At 50.5% G+C, this 20,057-nt stretch overlaps 1 protein-coding gene across 3 annotated transcripts in view; it reads right to left on the bottom strand.

Annotated features, from left to right (window-relative positions):
• The window catches only part of Gpsm1 (G protein signaling modulator 1), a 27,390-nt gene extending 22,063 nt beyond the window's left edge, over positions 1-5,327 (bottom strand). Inside the window, exon 1 of one of the 3 annotated variants that reach the window (XM_031369428.1) lies at positions 5,085-5,327. In XM_031369428.1, the coding sequence (XP_031225288.1) occupies positions 5,085-5,152 (68 nt within the window). In that variant the 5' untranslated portion in view covers positions 5,153-5,327. Of the gene's footprint in view, positions 1-457; positions 1,265-5,084 lie in introns of those variants that run through there. The other 2 variants (XM_031369427.1, XM_031369429.1) reach the window with 2 other exon arrangements.
• Positions 5,328-20,057: the final 14,730 nt, after the last annotated feature.

Below are 20,057 nucleotides of genomic sequence, written 5' to 3'. Positions count from 1 at the left end.
CAGAAATCCACCTGCCTCTGCCTCCCAAGTGCTGGGATTAAAGGCGTGCGCCACCACCGCCCAGCCTTGCCGTCCTTCTAGATGACTGCATAGGTGTGTCTGTTACATGGGAGATACTGCCTTCCCACCCTGTCATCCTCCTAGACCAGAGATTTGACACCCAAAGAGCAAAGGTTTGGGAGAGGAGTGGGGAAGAAGCCCTGGGGAATATTCCAGAAGGGACAAGGATGCAATGGTTACTCTATACTAGATAGGGAACTGACTTAGGCCGTGACACGAAGAGCCCTTCCCCACAAGACAGCCCTGAATCATGCCAGACACCCATCTGACACCTGTCACCTGCTCAACCCCTTTCTCTGCAGGTTCCTGTCCCTCCCCAACTCCAAGACACTCCTAAATCATGTCTGGACCCACCCAGGCACCCGGCCTTGAAGCCTGATACCTGCCTGGTCCCCACCTCTTTCTCTGGAGGTTACGCATCTTCTGCACATACAGCCACAGCTCCAGGCCCACGGGCAGCAGCAATGGGCGGGGGCGGGGGGCACCATATACCACCTTGCACACAGCCTTCTCTGCCAAGCTCAGGGCCAGAGGCTGGCCCTCCATGGCAGAAGCCAGCATCACAGAGCTTTGGCCATAGTCCCAGGGGATGTGCCAATCTCAGGATCTTAAGGCTATAGGAGACCCGGGGCTCCCCAGCAGCTCCTCTGTCCTTCCCAAGGTATAATGTGGATCAAGGGATCAAGGGCAGCTCGGGCTGGATGGATGAACACTGATGGCAGAGGGGGTGGGGTAATCCTCTGCTGCCCTTCTGTCCTCCTTGGGGGTTGGGCAGGGAACATAGAACCAATCCCTTAGCAAATTTTTATGCAGTTCAGACTCAGGACCCAGGGACTTCGGGAGTGCTAGGACTAGCAACAGTAGTGGTGAAAAAAAGATGGACATGAGAACCTTCCAGTCCAGTTCTGACCCCCACCTGGTGCTGACAGAAAACCAGAGTCTTCCACCTGGAATGCCAAGCAGGAGAGCCTATCCTACCGCTGGGCAAAGTTAGGATTCCAGACAACATTGTTACTCCGCCTCTTCACTCTCTCCAGCTCCTGCCTGTTGGTCTGCCCTGCATCCTGGTATAGGCAACTCAACTGACCTGGAACACAGAATCCTCTTCACCTTGCAGGACTCTTGCCCATGGGCACACTCACCCAGTTCATCAAGGTAAGCTCCAGATTCCAGGTCTAACCAGAGTGCAGGGCCACACAGGGTCTGTGGAGGCTGATCTCAGCACAGTTGGGCTCTTTCTCTAACTTCTAAGGTCCCAGCCACCGTGGCCACCCTTCTAGGGCAAAGGGAGAGACCCCAAGAGTGCAGAGGACCTATCGATGTCCCCTGATGGACAGAGGACAACAGAGTCAGGACCTGATCCAGTGTGTGCACCAGGGCAGTGTACTGGTGGCTTCTCAGAGGCCTTCCCCTAGACCGCTGCCCCATTTTGGCCTCATCCCCCTGATGACAGGACCCCTTGAAGCCCTCCTGCCAGCCTACATGGCTTTGGGCTATGGAACCCAGAGAAGAGAACAGGGTGAGTACGGCTGCAGCCACAGGGACTGGATAGCAGGGGTAGGTGCTGAGACGACTTGGGGCTCTTAGCAGAGACAGAAACTCCAGGGTGAGTGGAGAAGACTTCTAGACTGTAGATAACTTATTTCCTGTTCTGAGCATCTGTAGGCACAGGGGTACCACTTCTGGAACACCTTGGTCAAGAGTATCAGTCCAGCCTGGAACCTCTAGGGGTGCTCTCTGGGGCCTGCCTGCCTTCCCATCAACATGCCTACTTTGCTTTCCACCTTCTCCTGCCCTCTTGGGGCAGCCAGTCTGATGTGGCTGAGCAGAGAAGTTCCTGGAACCTCTGTTCCCATCTCTGCAGGCCTAGAAGGTGCTGTCCATCTGTCGCCTGTCAAGGTGTCCATATGCCAAGCGGAGCAGCCACTTGAACAAACAGATGCTGGGTCATCTCAGGCCTCTGAAAGGCCTGTTCACTCCAAGGGTTATCTAAAATTCCACTCTCGAGGCTCAAAAATCAAAGTCACCTGGGGTCTAGAGCTTAGTGTCTCCCACTGTCCATACCACTCCAATTCTCGGAGTGAGTGACTCTTGCCTGGTATTTGTCATCTGGTCAGACAGACCTATTGCTGAACAGATAAATGGTGATCCTTCACTTCCCCAAAGAGGAGGGCACTGCCCACCCAGCTGACCCATCTCCACACTGAGGTCCTGACTCCAAGCCATGTCACCTATGGAGCCAATTTAAAAGGATCACAGCTCTGTGCCACTCTCCTTACAGATAGATGCCAAGAACACAAGAACCAAGACCCAGGCACTGTCTGCCACTTCTCAGTCACCAAAGCAGTAGCTGACTCCTTAGTGGCCAGCCACATTCTGCTCATGGCCTCCTGACCTCATCTGTGTGTCTCCCTAAGATTCCTGGTGTCCTCCGGTACCCACAGTGAGCTGACTCGCTGTCTTAACACTCCATGTCTAGCTACCTGAATCTCTGCCTGCCTCCTTCTCTGCACCTGGCCAAAGGCTTGATAGACCCTTGCTCCCAGCTTGACTCTTGACTGTCCAGCATGTCATTGAAGGAAGTTACACTGACATTCCGTCAGCAGCCTGGGGAAGGGGTGAGAGGGACTATGGGGCAGTAGAAGCTACTGGAAGGGAGGGGATACCGCAACTTCAGTAAAGTACCTAAAGGTTGGGTTTGCAGGGATTCCTGGGCAATTGTCCTGTCTGGGACAGTGCTGAGGTGAGGCACAGAAAGAGGTACTAAGACTCTGTACCTGGTAGGGCACCAGCATTGTTTGGCTATGTGGTCACAGCGGCCTTGCCATGCCTGGGCACCAGTAGCCCCTAGCCTAGGTACACCTTTTGTAAGGCCACTCCAAGGTGGGCTCCCTGGCTAACCCTCGCTTCCCAGCTTCACTCAAGTCTTAGCTTCTTCCTCGTGGGGCTGGGAGGCCAGAAGAGGAGCTGTAAGGACCTCCTGGCTACTTGTTCATCTCCAGGACCCTCTATCCTAAGCCCTGTTCTGGCCTCAGTGCCAGTGGACCAGGGATTCTCAGCAGAGACCCTCTCCATTCTACCCTACCTCTCCCAGTGTTCCTGCCTCCCTGAGCCAGCCCCTCTCTACACTCCACGAGGAGCTGGTCATTCAGGGACACATCTGTGGCTCTTCTCAGCTCTTCAGTCCCATTTTATAAGTATCAAACCCTCTCAGTCAGATGCCAATAAGAACTGGGGATGCTCGTGGGATGGTGGATGATGCAGAGAGCGTCTCCCCCAAGACATCCCGTATCAGCCCAGAGACGCCACGGGCACTCTTAGGTGAGGTGGATCCAGTTCACTCGGCACCCATGTACCTCGGCAGCCACAATTCTCCCAGGCAAGCTTCCATGAACACACTGGGGTTCACGAGGGGATAGGACATGCTTGGATTTCCTCCTTTTAGTCCCAGTGGCCACAGGTTGCTGGGCTTGATGGTAGAGGCTTTTCATCTCTGAACTCTAATACCTGCTTCAAAATGCTTCAGGTACTTCACAGCTGACAAGCCTATCAAAGCCGGGGACTGGCTATCCAGGCCTGGCTGTGACCCAATAGGTGAAGACCCTCCTGGAAGGCCCTGTGGGAAGGCTCTTGGCTGCTCAACTTAAATCTGGTCCCAGCTCAACCCTCTGAGCTCGGCTTGGGTTTCAGCTTGGAGGGATGCCCGGTTGAGCAGGGGGCCTCAACCAGTATCCTGAATACTGTCCCTAACCAGTGAGAGCTATCCAGGGGCCAGAGTTCTGCCTAGTGAGTCACCTCAAGGGGGAACTGGGAGCAACTGACAAAAGCTTCAAGACCTGTCCTCTGAATGTCCACCTCCCTCTCTTACACACACACACACACACACACACACACACACACACACACACACTGCAATCTGCTTAGTAGACACCCCCTCCTCACAGGTGGCTGGCCCTGAGTTAAATGTGACCCCACACAGCCTCCCAGGGGACTCCAAGAAGCTGCTAGCAAACCTCTTACCCCTGCACCAGAACTGGGAGGCAGGGTATGGGGTTCAGGCATGATCTTCAACACCACACAATGGGGACACTGTCTCTCAGCTGCAGTAGAGTAGAATGGGAGGGCAAGGTCTCTGCTCACCAGGCACCAAGCCCTCGTTTTGCTCTTTGGGGGTACTAGGCAGAGCTTGGCTAGCTGATGAACTACCTCACTTGAGTAGATTTCTTTAGGGTTGACCCCCAACAGGGACACCCCAGATTTGGGGAAGGGTTAGACAGGGTGGGAGTCAGAAGCTCACCGAAGGATGCTGGGCCTTCCTTTAGGGCTGATGACAGTCCCTACCCAGCACTCAGACCCTTCAAGTTCAACCTGAGGCCAGAATGAACTGACAGCACTGGTCCACTTCTGGGACCAGCATCTCACTAGGGAACACCCTCATCAGGCGGGAGTCACCAAGAAGGCATGGAGCCAGGGGCTGGCTAGTCTACCCTGTCATTCCCAGTGGGCGTGGGCACGCAGCACAGACCGCTGGATCACCTGTGAACCTGCCTGGAAGGCAAATGCCTTTGTAGCGAGGCACACACCCACCTGCCTGGCTCAGGCCCAACTGTTCCTGGCCTAGGGCTGGGGATAGCTAGAGAAGGCAGGGCCCCATCATGACAGCCTCGGTCGTGGCCACGCTACACCAGCACCGGGTCATGGCAGTTATCAGGCTTGAGAAGAGAACTCCAGATAACGAAGACTGACATCCATGCTACTCAGGGTCCCGCAGCGCCGGGTGGTGGAGTGCCCGCCCCGTAAGCCCTTTCGGCACCGGGACGGGGTTACGGGAAGAACCCAGCCCCAGCCCCTCTACCGCGGGGCTGATCTTTGGGCCCCGTGCCCCCACCGCTCCCTACGCAGATCTAGGGAGGCGCGTCCCCGGCCACGTTGCGCGTCGCCGCTGCAGTCTTTGTTCTGGGCCGGCAGCCTCCCGCCCTCATCCGCCGCTCAGGTCCCCGTCCCCATCCCGGTCCTTGAACTACCTGGAGTAGAGGCGCCTGGCGGCCGGGCCCGGGAGCTCCTCGGCCACGGGCGGGGCCGGGCTCGCCATGAGTCGGGGACGCGCTGTGCAGGAGCACCGCCCCGCGCTGCGGCCGTCCGCCTGCCGATCTGCCCGCCTGTCCGCGCGTCCGTCCGCCTGTCCGCGCGTCCGTCCGCGCGTCCGCGCGAGACGCCGAGGAAGTGATGTGCTGGGGTGCCACCGCCCCTCCCTCCAGAGCTGTGATGTCACCGCCGCCAGGCGGAGGGAGGGTGGGGAGGGGCAGGCGCCCACCGGCCACCACTGCGGCGGTCCCGCCTACCGTGGGGTGGGCGGGGCTCTGTCTTTGAGGTCCAGTGTAGGGAGAGTCCTGCTCTATCTAGTCTGGACAAAGCTGTGTTTCCTTTTCTTTGGGGGAAGACCTGCTAAGCCCCTGGAGTTTAGTGCCGCGGTCACACACACACACACACACACACACACACACACACACACACACACACACACACACGAGACCCTGTACTCTGGTTCGGCTGTTGAAACCTCTTATGACTTTGCTGTCACGCACACGACCTGTTCTTTTTCTGTCAGCTTTTGTGGGGTACAGGTCATGCAGATGCAGATACACCCGGGGCGAAGGAGAATCCAGGCCTTCTTGGATGGGGTTAGGGTTCGAGGATGCTGTCCAGTCTTGGGCAAGTCTCTACCTTCCTAGGGCTTTCACCACCAGACTTCATGTTGTCACTACCTGTGAAATCCAAGTGTTTGGAAAACATACTGGAAGATGATTGGGGGCCCAGGTGGAAGACTAGCGGTGCTCATTCATCTGTCTACCCTCCTCTGAATTGTCCCAGGACCCTGAGGATCTGAACCTCTGAGTGACCTTTCTTCATCCATACTTGAGTAGCCTTGGAGCCTTTACCCCAGCCAACCCCCAGCCAGCCACAGGGCACCATCTGGACACCCAGCCCAACTGAGACTCACCTAGGTCTCTGCTCTCCTCCCTGGCCCAGTCTAAATCTTCTTGAAAAAGTAGCTGTGATCCTCTGTGGAACAGGGACAAGTCAGGGTGCAGAATATGATAGTGTCCTTGGCAATTTTTTCTGCACCCCTGGCCTGAAGCAGGACACCGTGCCAAGGTCACCCCAGACAGACCCTGCAGACGCAGCCCACAAGTACAGTGGCTTCAGGCAAAGAGAAATGGCAACAAAAACAAACACAAGATAAAACTGGGCTGTTGGCCCTGAGCTAGTTTGTTTTCCTAGGAAAGAGCTGGAGCGAGCAATGAGAACCATCTGTGCCTGCGGCGAGGCGCAGGCTTGCTGCTGTCCCCACACACCCCCCTTAAGACCACAGGAGCCAGGTCTTGCTCTCACTTGGCTAAGGCAGAGTATGTGTTGTGGCTGGCCAGGCACCACCCACGTTTGCTGAAGTCTCAGGCCTGGCCCCTAGCAGACCTTGGCTCTGGAATGCAGGCACTTCCTGGTTGCCCACAAAGGACACATCATGCAAGTGGAAGCTGCTGTGACCCACTTGGTGTCAGACTGAGCTTAGATTCCCAGTCCTTGGCTTTAGGAGGCCCTTAGAGATATACTGTAGCAATACAAGCCCCTGTGGGCCCCCAGCTTTGCCAAGGACCAAACCAATGAGCTCTATACGTGATGTTACAGGGTTCTGTAGTTAGGGGATGTGTGGCCCACAGCATTCTCACTGGGGATGAATTTGCCTCTTCCTTGAGTCAGGAAGAGGGGCACAGATTGTGAGAGTCAGCTCTGAAGCAAGCTGGCTGAGGATTCAGTTTCTGTGTTAGAGAGACATGAACTTGAAAGCTATCTCTGTCCCTACTGACCAGGAACAAGCTTCTTTCTCCAAGATTCTGTTCTGTCTCCTACAAAGGGTCTGTGAGGATGAGGCCTGTGTAGTGCTTAGGGTTCCTAGCACACAATGAGCACCTCCGGCATCAGAGGACTATTACAATTGTAGATGATCCTGGACCATAAATCACTCCTGGCACACACTCTACCACACAGCCAGGGAAACTTCTCCCATCAAGGGCGTCTTCAGGTGGAATGTAGTAAGAGTAGGCATGGGGAAGCAGGCCCAACATCGAGGATGCTTGTGGGAAAAGGAAAGATGGGCTTAGAGGAAGAGGGACCCTTGGGATATCAACCCACATCTCTGTGGGCCTCCTGCTAGCTCTGAACACACACACACACACACACACACACACACACACACACACACACACGGAGGGAGAGGTAGTGGGACTCTGTTTAGCCTGAAAAGGAGCTCTTTCCTCTCCCCCCTCCCCCACTGCAGCTTCCCTGCCTGTGTACAGCTAGGAACCTGGTTATCCCCCACCTGTAAAGTCTTGGCAGCAGCTGAATGGCTGCATTCTCTCCCTATGGGACATGCAAGAGAAGAAGTTGTTTGCCATGTGGGAATAACCACTAGCTATGCTACAGATCATGGGGAAGGGTGGGAGACAGGTGACCTTGCCACCACCCCATGTCAGGTGAGCGCCAAGAGGTTCATGTCACACCACATCACCAGATGACTTCCTGCAGTCACCTACATGTGCTTGCTGTGGTCACTTGATGGTCTGTGTCACGCACAAGGTGGCAGTAGTGGACTCACTTCAGGCCATCTGCCCGGGCTGTAGGACCAGAAGGCAAAGCTTAGGTTTCTCAGGCCTAAACTTCACCTTGTCCCAGGCCTGTCACCTTGGGTCTGGAGTGGGTTAGAGTACCCCTGTGATAGGTGTCTAGACCCTACCTTCTACCTGATGTCTCCTAGGGCCCTTTTCCCAGCAGAGCTGATTCTGCAGGGCTTTGGGGGGGAGGTGTGACTGTAAACATCCTAAAGACCATTAGCTGTGGTATCAATCCACATCTGTGGACAAGGGCAAGTAGCTAGCCTGTGCCAAGAATTCCAAACTGTTGTGAGAGAGAGACAGGAAGACAAAGGGGGAAGAGAAACAAAACATTGAGGAGAGAAGGGGATAAAGCCAGATACACCCGTAAGAAACTGCACTTAGTTTTACCCTGGTCTATAAATAAGTTCACTGGTCTGAGGAAAGATTTGCTTCTTAAATGTAGGTGTGAGTTCCTCTCTGCTGTCCTGATTGAACACATCCTTCTGTGACGGAGTCATCCACTGCTGTTCCCTTGGGAGCTTCAAAACATTAGTGAATATAGTAGCAAGTCTATGGATCTATGTCACATCCCCATAGAAGCCAAGACGGAAACAGTCTGTCCCACCCACGAGAGCCTCGGGAAGATGACATACACACACAGTACACATGGGTCCATGTGAGGCGGAAGGCACTGTCAGCATGAGACACCTAGCCATGCAGCATTCCTGAGGCACACTCACTGACTGTTGCAGGCTTTGTCACCCAGGTTGTCCCTGGGGCCTGCAGGAGCAGGTGGACCAAACAGGAAGTGGTCACACACTTCTGCCTGGTTTGTGAATCTTGTCTTTGTCCTACTTTCTGCCCATCTGTGCCCTAATAGGTGGTGTCACAAGCAAGTGACCAGAGAGTGCCAGGGAATAACACGGAGGGGTGTACTCACCAGGACGTGTAGAGCACTGGGTCATATGTGTTGCTTCAGATAAGGTGGACGGATGGTGGGAAAGACTTGAAAGGTGCCTAAACCCAGCTGAGTTAGGAAGGTGCACCACTCTTCTGGGACCGTCCCCCCATAGCAGCAGAGCCCAGTAGATTTTCCCCTTCTCAAGGCTCCAAATGCCCCAGGCTAGGAGTGGGATGGTGGAGTGGACAGGAGGGGAATTGTGTAATGGATCTTCATACTCCTGCTAGCCTTCCTATACCTGTGGTCACGAATGTATCACCCAGCTCTTATTCTGACCCCCCAGAATTGTGAGATGGAGCACACTAGACAGAGGTTGTAATGGATGGTAAGTACTCATTAAATGTGACCAGGGACAGCCATGTGCTCCCTATGGTTGCCCCAGTGCTGGTACCATCAGAAACTGGGTGGCTTAAACAGACACTTAGAACTCCACAATGCTAGGGCTAGATGTCAGCAGAACCTACCCCACAGAGTGTACTTGCCCAGGGGATGCTCATTCCAGAGACTCAGAGCAGAAGCTGACTTTATTAGAAAGAGTTTGGGCTCTGCAGACATTCCTGGGTTTGTGACCATATCCCTCCATGTGGCTTTCTCTCCTCCCCATGTCTTACAATGACACGTCTTTGCCTTTAGGGCCAACCTAATCCAGGTTGATCTTCTCTGGAGATCCTTTCTTTAAACATATGCAGGGGGTGCCTCTGAGGTGGAAGCACTCAGCCACTGCCTCTTCTTCTGTCCAGTCCACTCACCTACACTGTTATAGAACATGGGTCGTGGATTGCCTGCTAGTATGTGTCACCCCTCTTTTTTTCACTTATACTATACTGTGATTTTTACCCACATTGGGACCAAATCACTACAACTTGATTTGATAGTATTAAGAGGTGAGACCTGCTGGGCGGTGGTGGTGCATGCCTTTAATCCCAGCACTTGGGAGGCAAAGGCAGGAGGATTTCTGAGTTCTAGGCCAGCCTGGTCTACAGAGTGAGTTCCAGGACAGCCAGGGATACACAGAGAAACCCTGTCTCGAAAAACCAAAACCAAAAAAAAAAAAAAAAAAAAAAGGTGGGACCTAGAACTGGAGAGGTGGCTCAGTAGTTAAGAGAACTAACTGGCTGCTCTTTCAGAGGACCTGGGCTTAATTCTTAGCATCCACATGGCTGCTCACAACCACTTCAGTCACAGGGCATCCAGTGCTTCCCTTTGGCCTGCATGATCAGTGCACATATATGATCCACATACATACACACAGGCAAAACACCCAAACGCATAAAAATAAAGGAAACAATGCCAGGTGATGGTGGTGCATGACTGGGATCCCAGCAGTCGGGAGACAGAGCAGGCAAATCTCTGAGTTAGAGCCCAGCCTGGTCTACAGAGTGAGTTCTAGGATAGCTATGGATACACAAAGAAACCCCGTCCCCCCAAATACAAAAATAAATAATTAAGCAAATAAATAGATAAAGTAAAAATAAAATAAAATAAAATGAAGGAAGAAGTGGGCTTATAGGATAAGTTTGAATCAGGAGGGACCCCTCCCCATCAATAGGATTGGGCCACCCCACCAAAGTATTCAGAGGAGCCAGCTGTCATTTGTTCTTTGCCCTTTGGCCTTCACCATGTGAACACAAGAAAGTGTCATGTTTGGAGCAGAGAGCATCTCTGGCCCGACACCAAATGTGCAAGCATCCTAAACTCAGACTTCCCAGCTTCTAGAGCAGTAAGCAAATTCATGTTGTTTGTAGATTGTACAGTCTGAAGCATTTTGTTATAGCAGCTTAAATGGATAAAAACTCATCAATCTGAACAAACATAATAGGGCAGTCTTGGGCACTTGCTGTGGGCGCCTGCTGTGGCTGCCCACCCAGTCTCTTTCTGTTTGGATAGTGTCCTGTATGGCATGTAGAAAAAAATTGTTTCTGCTGTCCTTAAGCTGGGGGAACCAGATTCCTGAATTTAGCATCAGTACCACACTGGGATCACTTTTCAACTGTGGCATGAGAATGATCCAGGCATTCTGCCCGCCCCCTCCCCCTTGAAGTTTTGGCCAGAGAGGGACAGTGGTGGTGCGCTCCTTTAATCCCAGCACTTGGGAGGCAACTCCTTTAATCCCAGCACTTGGGAGGCAAAGGCAGGCAGATTTCTGAGTTTGAGGCCAGCCTGGTCTACAGAGTGAGTTCCAGGACAGCCAGGACTACTCAGAGAATCCCTGTTTCCAGAACAAACAAACAAACAAACAAACAAACAAAAGTTTTGGCCAGGTAATGTTGGAAAGCCTAGGTTGTGTGAAAACAGGCTGGGAAACCTCAGGACAGGTGGCACGTGAAAGAAAGTAGGCCACACTAATGCAATCTGTCTGCCAGAGAAAGGGACAAACCCACCTCAGCTCTTCACACCCTGAAGCCCTACCCTTAGATGCCATCTGTGGGTTCAGGGGTTACTTCCGCCTCTGGGACAGCTACTCCATTTGATGGAAAAAACACAGGGAACCTGGTCACCTCTGGAGATATCAGGCAAGAGTCTTTTGGCCAGGATTTGGCAACACAAGGAAGTCATGTGGCCCTTGGTCCTCCCACAACTGCCCATCTAATCTCATTCAGGTTCTAGCCCCAGCTGTTAGGGAACAAGGGCCACTTTGCCTCGGATGGGATCTAGGAGTGGGTGTAGAGTGGGATTACATGCTCGGGCTGGTGAAGACCTGTGGGGACATTTGAAGGACTCTGTGCAGGACAGATAGGCTGCAGAGAGGTGGGGACCCAGAATGCAGGAGCTGAGGAGACAAGGTTCTCAGGAAGTAGCTGGGATGCCCTGCCCCTGAAGCTCCAAAAGCCAAGCCTCAGTGTGCTACTGGCTGTGGCACTCGCCCCTCGTCCTGTGGGACAGGACATTTCTCAGAGCTTGCACATGTTCTGTGAAGTCCCTGTGCAATGTCTGTCTGTCTGACTAGCCAACCTCAGGAAAAAGGACCTGTATTCTATGTCACATCCAGACGGTCTCTTTCCTCAGTCTCTTCTCCCGGCTCAGAGGCGCAGTGACCAGCTTCCTGTTGTTCTCTCACAGCAGCCCCCTATCTGCTCTCTTTCAGCCTGCTCTCAAAGGATAAGCCAAATCTGGCCAACTGGCTTGATCTTCAGTTTTTCCTCACTGTGCTGGTCTGAATGAGAACTGCCTGGCCCACAGGCTCGTGTGTTTGAGTGGTTGATTCCTAGTTGGTGAAACTGTTTGGGAAAGATTAAGAGGTGTGGCCTTGTTGGAGGAGGTGTGTCGCTGGGGGAGGGGTGGGGATTTCAAAAGACTTGTGTCATTCCCAGTGTCCTCTCTGCATCCTGGTTTCAGGTAAAGATGTGAGCTCTCAGCTGTAGCTGCTGCCCTGCCTCTGCTTTAACCCTCTGCCATCATGGATTCTAACCCTCTGAAACAAACAAACAAACAAACAAATCCAATTAAGCATTCTCTTTTATAGGTTGCCTTGGTCATGATGTTTTATTACAGTGTTAAAAAAGTAATTAAGATATTCTTGCAGGACCATGTTGCACTGAGTTTAGCTAACCAGCTCTGTGCTCCTGATAGGTTTCAGGCATGCACTCACCCAGGAGCTCTCTGGATTCTCAAATGAAAGACAAACAGACAGACAGACAGACAGACAGACACTTTCCTCTGGTACTTCTGAGTTAACATCTTTTAAAATCTATATTTCTTTCTTTTTTTGTTTTAAGATTTATTTATTTTATGTATATGAGTACACACTGTAGTTGTACAGATAGTTGTAAGCCTTCATGTGGTTGTTGAGAATTGAATTTTAGGACCTCTGCTCACTCTGATCGGCTCCACTCTCTCAGGCCCAAAGATTTATTTATTATTATAAATAAGTACACTGCAGCTGTCTTCAGATGCACCAGAAGAGGGTGTCAGATCTCATTACGGGTGGTTGTGAGCCACCATGTGGTTGCTGGGATTTGAACTCAGGACCTTCGGAAGAACAGTCAGTGCCCTTTACCTGCTGAACCATCTCACCAGCCCTAAAATCTATATTTCATCTCTGCTACCCCAAACATAATTAGGGAAGTGGCCCTGTGTCCACTTTCCCTGATTCTTACATGTTGGCAGACCTTTAGGTCTGATCTTTCTTCTTTCCAGTCATGGCGATCTCTCCTTCCTCTCCTCCAGTTCCTAGCCTGTGCAAATCTAAAGGTCCTGCCTCAGTCTACCTGCCCAGCCATTAGCTGTTTGCTCTTTATTGATTAGTCAAAAAACAGTTGGGGACAAGGACCTTCAGCGTTTGGACATGCAGATTCCCAATTTGGGGAGCTGGATTAATTCAAAGCATTAGAACCAATCTCCAACAGGACCAAGGGATCAAAGCTTAAGAATGGGATTCAACTGAGGAGAGCTGCCTGTTCTTACTTGTTTAGACACCCCAGGGCCTAGAGCCAATCAGAATGTGAATCCAAGTGGAGATGCATGAGGCTGAGAGCCCCTTGCCTGCTTATTAATCTTTTAAAAAAAGATTTATGGGCTGGCGAGATGGCTCAGCAGGTAAGAGCACTGACTGCTCTTCGGAAGGTCCTGAGTTCGGATCCCAGCAACCACATGGTGGCTCACAACCACCCATAATGAAATCTGACGCTCTCTTCTGGTACGTCTGAAGACAGCTACAGTGAATTACTGTGGAGTGAGTGGCACTGGAGTGAGCAGGGCTGAAATGAGCGGGGCTGGAGCTAGCGGGGCTGGAGCGAGCGGGGCTGTCCTGAGTTCAGTTCCCAGCAGCCACATGATGGCTCACGGCCATCTGTACAACTACAGTGTACTCATACACATGAAATAAATGAATAAATCTTTTTAAAAAAGATTTACTTGTTTGTTTGTTTGTTTGTTTGTTTATTTATTATGTATACAGCATTTTGCCTGCATGTATGTCTGCATGCCAGAACAGGGCATGAGATCCCATTACACATGGTTGTGAGCATGGCTCACAAGAGCACTGGCTACTCTTCCAGAGAGCCTGGGTTCAATTCCTAGCCCTTAAAAGACAGCTCACATCTGTCTATAGTTCCAAATCCAGGGGATCTGGAACCTTTGGGCCTATAGGAAGGCAAACCAAGAAAGCACATAAAATAAAAATTAATAAATCTTTTTTAAAAAATTAGATAAGGTCCTAAGGGTAAGCTCCTAGTCTGCCAGGGCCAGGGCAGACTGATTGATAGCTACCAGGAGCTGGGGAGATAAGGGCCAGGACCAGGGCCCTTATAAGAACAGATTGATAGCTACCAAGAGTTGGGGAGATGAGGGCCAGGGCAGACTGATAGCTACCAGGAGATGGCTCAGCCTGTGAGCTGTTTCAGCTTTGCTCCTTACAGGAGGAGGTCATTTTGTCCCCTCTCCCATTGTCTTTGGTCTTTGTAAGTGTATAATTTTAGGCAGGGCGGTGGTGGCACATGCCTTTAATCCCAGTACTTGGGAGGCAGAGGCAGGTGGACTTTTGAGTTCAAGGTCAGCCTGGTCTACAGAGTGAGTTCCAGGACAGCCAGGGCTACACAGAGAAACCCTGTCTTGGAAAAAAAAATAATAATAATTTTAAAGGCAAACCAGACAACTTATGGGACGTAAGTTCAAGACTACTTTGTGCTACAGAGATGCTATCTCAAAAACAAAAACTATGCTGACAGGTGGTGTACTGGGAGAAGGGGCTTGCTGCCAAGCCTGATGTCCTGAATTCAATACCCTGAATCCACATGGCAGAAGGGGAGAAACTATTCCCAAAAGTTGTCTTCTGACCTACACGTACATGCTGTGGAACACACACACACACAGAGGCTTACATGTAATGAATGTGTAAATGAAAGAAAGAAAGAATGAGTTTAATTAAAAAAAAAACAAGAACAAACAATTTGCTTTTATTTTAATGATGCTTCCAGAGGGTCAGGGTCAATACTTAGATCCAATCTGGCCTCCCAGAAAGGAAGTAAAGATTGATAAGTAGGGGGACTAGAGAGATGGCTCAGAGGTTAAGAACACTGTCTGCTTTTCCAGAGGTCTTGAGTTCAATTCCCAGTAACCACATGGTTGCTCACAACCATGTATAATGGGATCCCATGCCCTGTTCTGGCATGCAGGCATACATACAGACAAAATGCTGTATACATAGTAAATAAATAAACCTTTTAAAAGATTAATAATCAGGCAAGGGGCCCTCAGCCTCATTGAGTCACTTCTTCTGCCCCATCCTTATCTATTTTTTAAATGGCTTTCTTGCAACATCAATTTGGGGGATACATTCAGAGCATCGCAGTATATAAGCACTCATGGCTTCTGTGGGCTCTGAGTCTGGATTATGATTCTCTGTCTGGGGTTAGAAATGAACCCATCCCTGCTACATGCATCTGTCCACATGCCACTTCATACAGAGTCTGACCTGCTATGAGTCTTTTCTTGTGCCAGGTCATGCTCAAAGCTGTAAGGCTCTGTCACGCTGCTAATTGTCAGAGCATGTCACTAGTGTGGATTGTACTGCCTCTGTAGCCTGAGCAGGTCATCAGATTCCAATCTCCTCTGTCACCATAGCAGGTGACTTCTGCTGGAAAGGGGACACCTAGCAAGACTTCTGACCATTGGCTCTGGAATTGTTAAGGATAGGGCCTCAGAATCACAGCTAGGCAAGTGTCAAACATGGATCTGTCACCTGATGCCACCACCCTCTTGGTGTATGCATTTCATTGGGGCCTCTTTGCCCAACTGGTCCAGCAGCATTGCTCACTGTGGAAGCCAATGGATGTGACTTAGGAGAATGCCTATAGGGGTAGGGCAGGAGAATAGAGCTTAGTTCTGGGCAGGGCCATATATACCACAGCTGCATGCAGTGGCATGTTTTGAATGCAGTGTGCTAGATGGACCAAGCACATATCATAGCTTGGAGGATGCCTTGGAGCCATGTCAACCTGAGCAGCATAGTGGCATCAGCCTGGAGGATATGATCTGACTGCTGGGCAGCATTCTCTGTCACTCTCCAGCCTGCCCTGCTCTGGCGGGGGCAGGATTGGTGATAGAGATGAAGGTGATTAGAGGTGAAGGGAGATAATGTACCGTATCCTCAAGTCCTTGAGATGGAGACAGTCTCCACCATCCCAGCTCAACAACACAGGTTGGTTGTGTTTCAATATTTTGGCTGGGTAGGTGTCTTAGTTAAGGTCTCTAGTAGTATAAAGGGAAACATTTAATTGGAGCTGGATTACAGTTTCAGAGGTTTAGTCCATTATCATCATGGTGGGAAGCATGGCAGCAGACAGACATACACGGTGCTGGAGGGTCTGAGAGCTCTATATCCAAATCAGCAGGCAACAGGAAGAGAATGCCACAGTGGGTGTGGCTTGAGTATCTGAGGCCTCAAAGCCAGCACTTGGTGACAAACTTTCTCCAATAAGACCACACCTACTCCAACAAGGTCACACCTCCTAATAGTACTCCCTATGGGTTTATGAGGGCCATTTTTATTCAAACCACCACAGTGGAATTTGCCTCTGCAGGCTCCCTTTAAGCCCTTGCTGCAGTCATGCCATGATTCCTACCTCTAAGAGCAAACATGAGTACTTACACTATGAGTAAGCCAACTGCAAGGGCGCCCATGGAGGGATTAGCCATCTCCATGCCTTCATGGGCTAGACCTTTTGGTCCCAGTCCTTAAGTATGACATTGGCAACATGGCTTTTGGCAGAAAAGTATCTCCTATGTCATGTTAGGGTCTTCTCATCTTCACCATTGTATGTACACAACTTGTTAGAAATGCTAAGGTCCCGATGATTGCCATCCATGTGACCTGTATAAATTTTACACAGGCTTTCCCTAACCCTTTTTTTGAGACAGGTTTTTACACTGTGGGCTAGAACATACTATGTAGATCAGGCTGGCCTTGAGCTTGCAGCAATTTTCTTGCTTTGTCTCTCAAGTGCTGGGATTACAAGTGTGTACCACTAAGTCCAGCTTTCCTGGACTTTGGATCTATATATGCTTTAGACTTCTCAAAAGACATCCTAGGTGCTGGAAGACCACATGAAATGCCTTCATGTCCCAGAATTCTATACCTAGACAAACTAACTTCTTTAATGCACTAATGGAGAATGGGACAAAAACCTCAGAAAAATTTCCATTCTCATGAAGCCACTAGCAGAATATGTTCCGCTAATCCTAAAGAGGCCAACTAGAAAGAGAGAAGGCAAAGGAAGTAGCAGGCTCTTTCTGGGAAGTATGGGGGCCTCCAGGACAAATAGCACAATAAGATCTCGAGGTGCAATGTCTGGAGTAGAGGGCTACAATTCAGTGTGGAGCAAATCAGAAGATTCTGTAGTATTAGAAGCCCCATGAGTCTAACACCCTGTGGACTTTGGAACCTGATCCATATAGCAGGAGAGTGTAGGGAAGGGAGTTCAATAGCAGACTTGGAGAAGACAGTTATGCATGAACATGGAAATGGGTAGCTGGGTGGGAGCTGTGGCATGGCTGTTTCCTTGAAGCTTGATGATCATCATCACTATAAAGCAGTAGTGCTGTGACCCATAGGAGATTCTGACCCAGTTACAGAAGTGAAATAAACAGTATAGTTAGTTAGTAGGTCTGTGGTGATCAGGCTGCTAATAATCCATTGTGGAAGGACAGAGGAGGGCCACGAGACCTTCACATGAGACTCAGGCTACCACTTCCTCCCTCTGAGGTTGCATGTGGTCTTTTTTTTTTTTTCTTTTTCCAAGACAAGGTTTCTCTGTATATCTCTGGCTGTCCTGGAACTCACTCTGTAGACCAAGCTGGCCTTGAACTCAGAAATCCACCTGGCTCTGCCTACCAAGTGCTGGGATTAAAGGCATGTGCCACCACTGCCCGGCACATGTGGTCTTGTAGGTTAGTATAACTCAAGAAGGACCTCTTCGGAAGTACACCTGCTCACAAGTCACTCACACTTCTGAAATTAAGCTCAGTAAATTCGTTTGTTTTCCAAACTGGGCTTTCTGGGATCTTTCTTTGGTCTATTGAAGCCTTAAAGTCACAAAAGCCTGTGAAGTGCCCTGGCATCAAAGCATTCTGGGAGCCAGTCCTCGGACTCAGCATCAGAGAAGATGCCTGGAGCCTCTGCACTCCTGCTCAGGAGAAGAAGGTATTGACTGTGTGTAGAGAGTCAGGCTCACACCTACTCTGTCCTGGCTTCTTGTTCCCCACAGGGACAGCCATGCCCCTGCAGCTGCAGATCAGAGACAAAGCAGCAGAGACAGGTGGCTATAAGACGGGAGTTCTTTTAAAGCTTAGGAGACAAAGTAGTTTGGGTATATTACCTGTCGATGAAAAGAATTAACTTTTGTGGAGCTGGACAGATGGCTCAGTGGTTTGTGTAGCTCTGACTGTCCTGGAACTCACTCTGTAGACCAGGCTGGCCTTGAACTCAGAAATCCACCTGGCTCTGCCTCCAAGGTGCTGGGATTAAAGGTGTGTGCCACCACTGCCTAGCAGAGGACCTGGGTTCTATTCCCAACACTCACATGATGGCTCACAACTGTTCATTCATAACTCTAGTTTTAAGGGATCCAACAGGCATGCATATGGTTCACATACATGTATGGATGTAAAAACTTCATGCACATAAACAAAAAATAAGTCTTTTTAAAAAAAACCCTCTTGTTTTTCTTTTGAACTTGAAGCCCTCTTGACTTTGGCAAAGATCTGTATGGTCTCATTCCTTACCTGTCCAGTGCCTGTGACATGGAAATAGCCACTGGACAACTCCAGCATTGTTCTCAAGTATTCAGTGGCCCAGCTGCAAAGCTGGCATGTTGTATAACAATCTCCTCCCAGATTGAGACATTCCATCCTATAGGAATCACCCTAAACAGGAAGGTAAACAATTCAAAGTAGCTCCAGGAAGTCCCTGAAACTAACCAGATTCACTAGGCCCTCCTCCTGCTAGAGAAAGCAACAAAAGTTAAGAATCCCTCTCAGAGGACCCAAGTGGTAAAGACTTGAGGCCTGTGCAACTGCCTGGAAGAGGTGTAAACTGAGTCACTTTCCAACCTGTTGAGCTGCCTGCAGGCTGTGCAGTTGCTCTAGGTTTCCCAGCTTTGTGGGCTGTCACCAGTGGTGAGGTGGGTCTTGGTGACGCAGCTGTCTTTGAGTCATTTCTGCTTCTATAAATAACCCCTCATGTAAGTAACCCCAAAACTCATTGGTTTACTAATCTGGATTTTGGTGGTGTCCGCACTTTGATGTGACACGGAGCATGTGTGTTTCATCTATCCACTCCAGGGAAAGTTTTGGCACTCACATGGTGTAAAGGCCAGCACTTTCTGGAAGTGAGGCAGGGGCTAAGCTGGCACTGCAGATGAGCCTCAGGGAACCCAGACAACCCCTTGAGAGGCACCTCCATCTTGTTTTGCTGCCTTGGGACTTCATCCAGGATGAGGATGTTGTTGCTGGTGGGGTATGACCCAGGGTCTCTCTCAGGAATTTTGGTACCTCACAGATCGACCTCTGTCTTAGTTAGGGTTTCTATTGCTGTGATGAGACATCATGGCCAAAAGCAACTTAGGGAGAAAGGGGTTTATTTGGCTGATATATCCTGAATCACAGACCTTTAAGGGAAACCAAGGCAGGAACTCAAACTGTGTGGGAACCTTGAGGCAGGAGCTGGTGCAGAGGCCATGGAAGGTCTGCTTGCTGGCTTGCTGCTCCTCATTATTTGCTCACTTTGCTTTCTTTTAGACCCAGGACCAGTTTCCCAGGGGTTACACTGGACCCTTCTGCAAGCCTCTCGGCTTAGCCTTTGGGTCAGGTGCTAGATGGTGCTAGATGTTGGGTCCAAGTCTTGGCCCTCACTGAGTATATAGATAATGACTGGTGACCCTTTGCAGGTCCCCAGAACTCTAGACTACAGAAGCCACCCTTCCAGGCTTGCCTGCCTAGGGCAGGAGCCCTTGAATGTGGCTTTGCTGCAGATGGAGAAGCTATGCCTAGGACAGCATTGAATTCCCTCCCCCAAGGACCCAGTGAGTCCCTACCTGCCTCACCGCCACAGTTCTGTTAAGGGAGAAGGAGTGCCCTGTGTGTCTCAGGAGCAAGGCTGTCTTCTAGTCTTTGCCCCAAACCATATTCACTTGAATACCTAAAGGAATTTCTTTCTCTTTTCTTCCTTCCTTCCTTCCTTCCTTCCTTTCTTCCTTCCTTCCTTCCTTCCTTCCTTTCTTTCTTTCTTTCTTTCTTTCTTTCCTTCTTCCTTTCTTTCTTTTGAGACAGGGTTTCTCTGTGTAGCCCTGGCTGTCCTAGAACTCGCTTTGTAGACCATGCTGGCCTTGAACTCACAGATCCACCTGCTTTTCTCTCCCGGGTCTCCCAAGTGCTGGGATTATGGCTGC

The sequence above is a fragment of the Mastomys coucha genome, unplaced genomic scaffold (assembly GCF_008632895.1).
Source record: "Mastomys coucha isolate ucsf_1 unplaced genomic scaffold, UCSF_Mcou_1 pScaffold15, whole genome shotgun sequence".
NCBI classification, from domain to species: Eukaryota; Metazoa; Chordata; class Mammalia; order Rodentia; family Muridae; genus Mastomys; species Mastomys coucha.
Note: the sequence above shows the minus strand (reverse complement) of the source record. Positions and strands in the feature narration are given on the sequence as shown.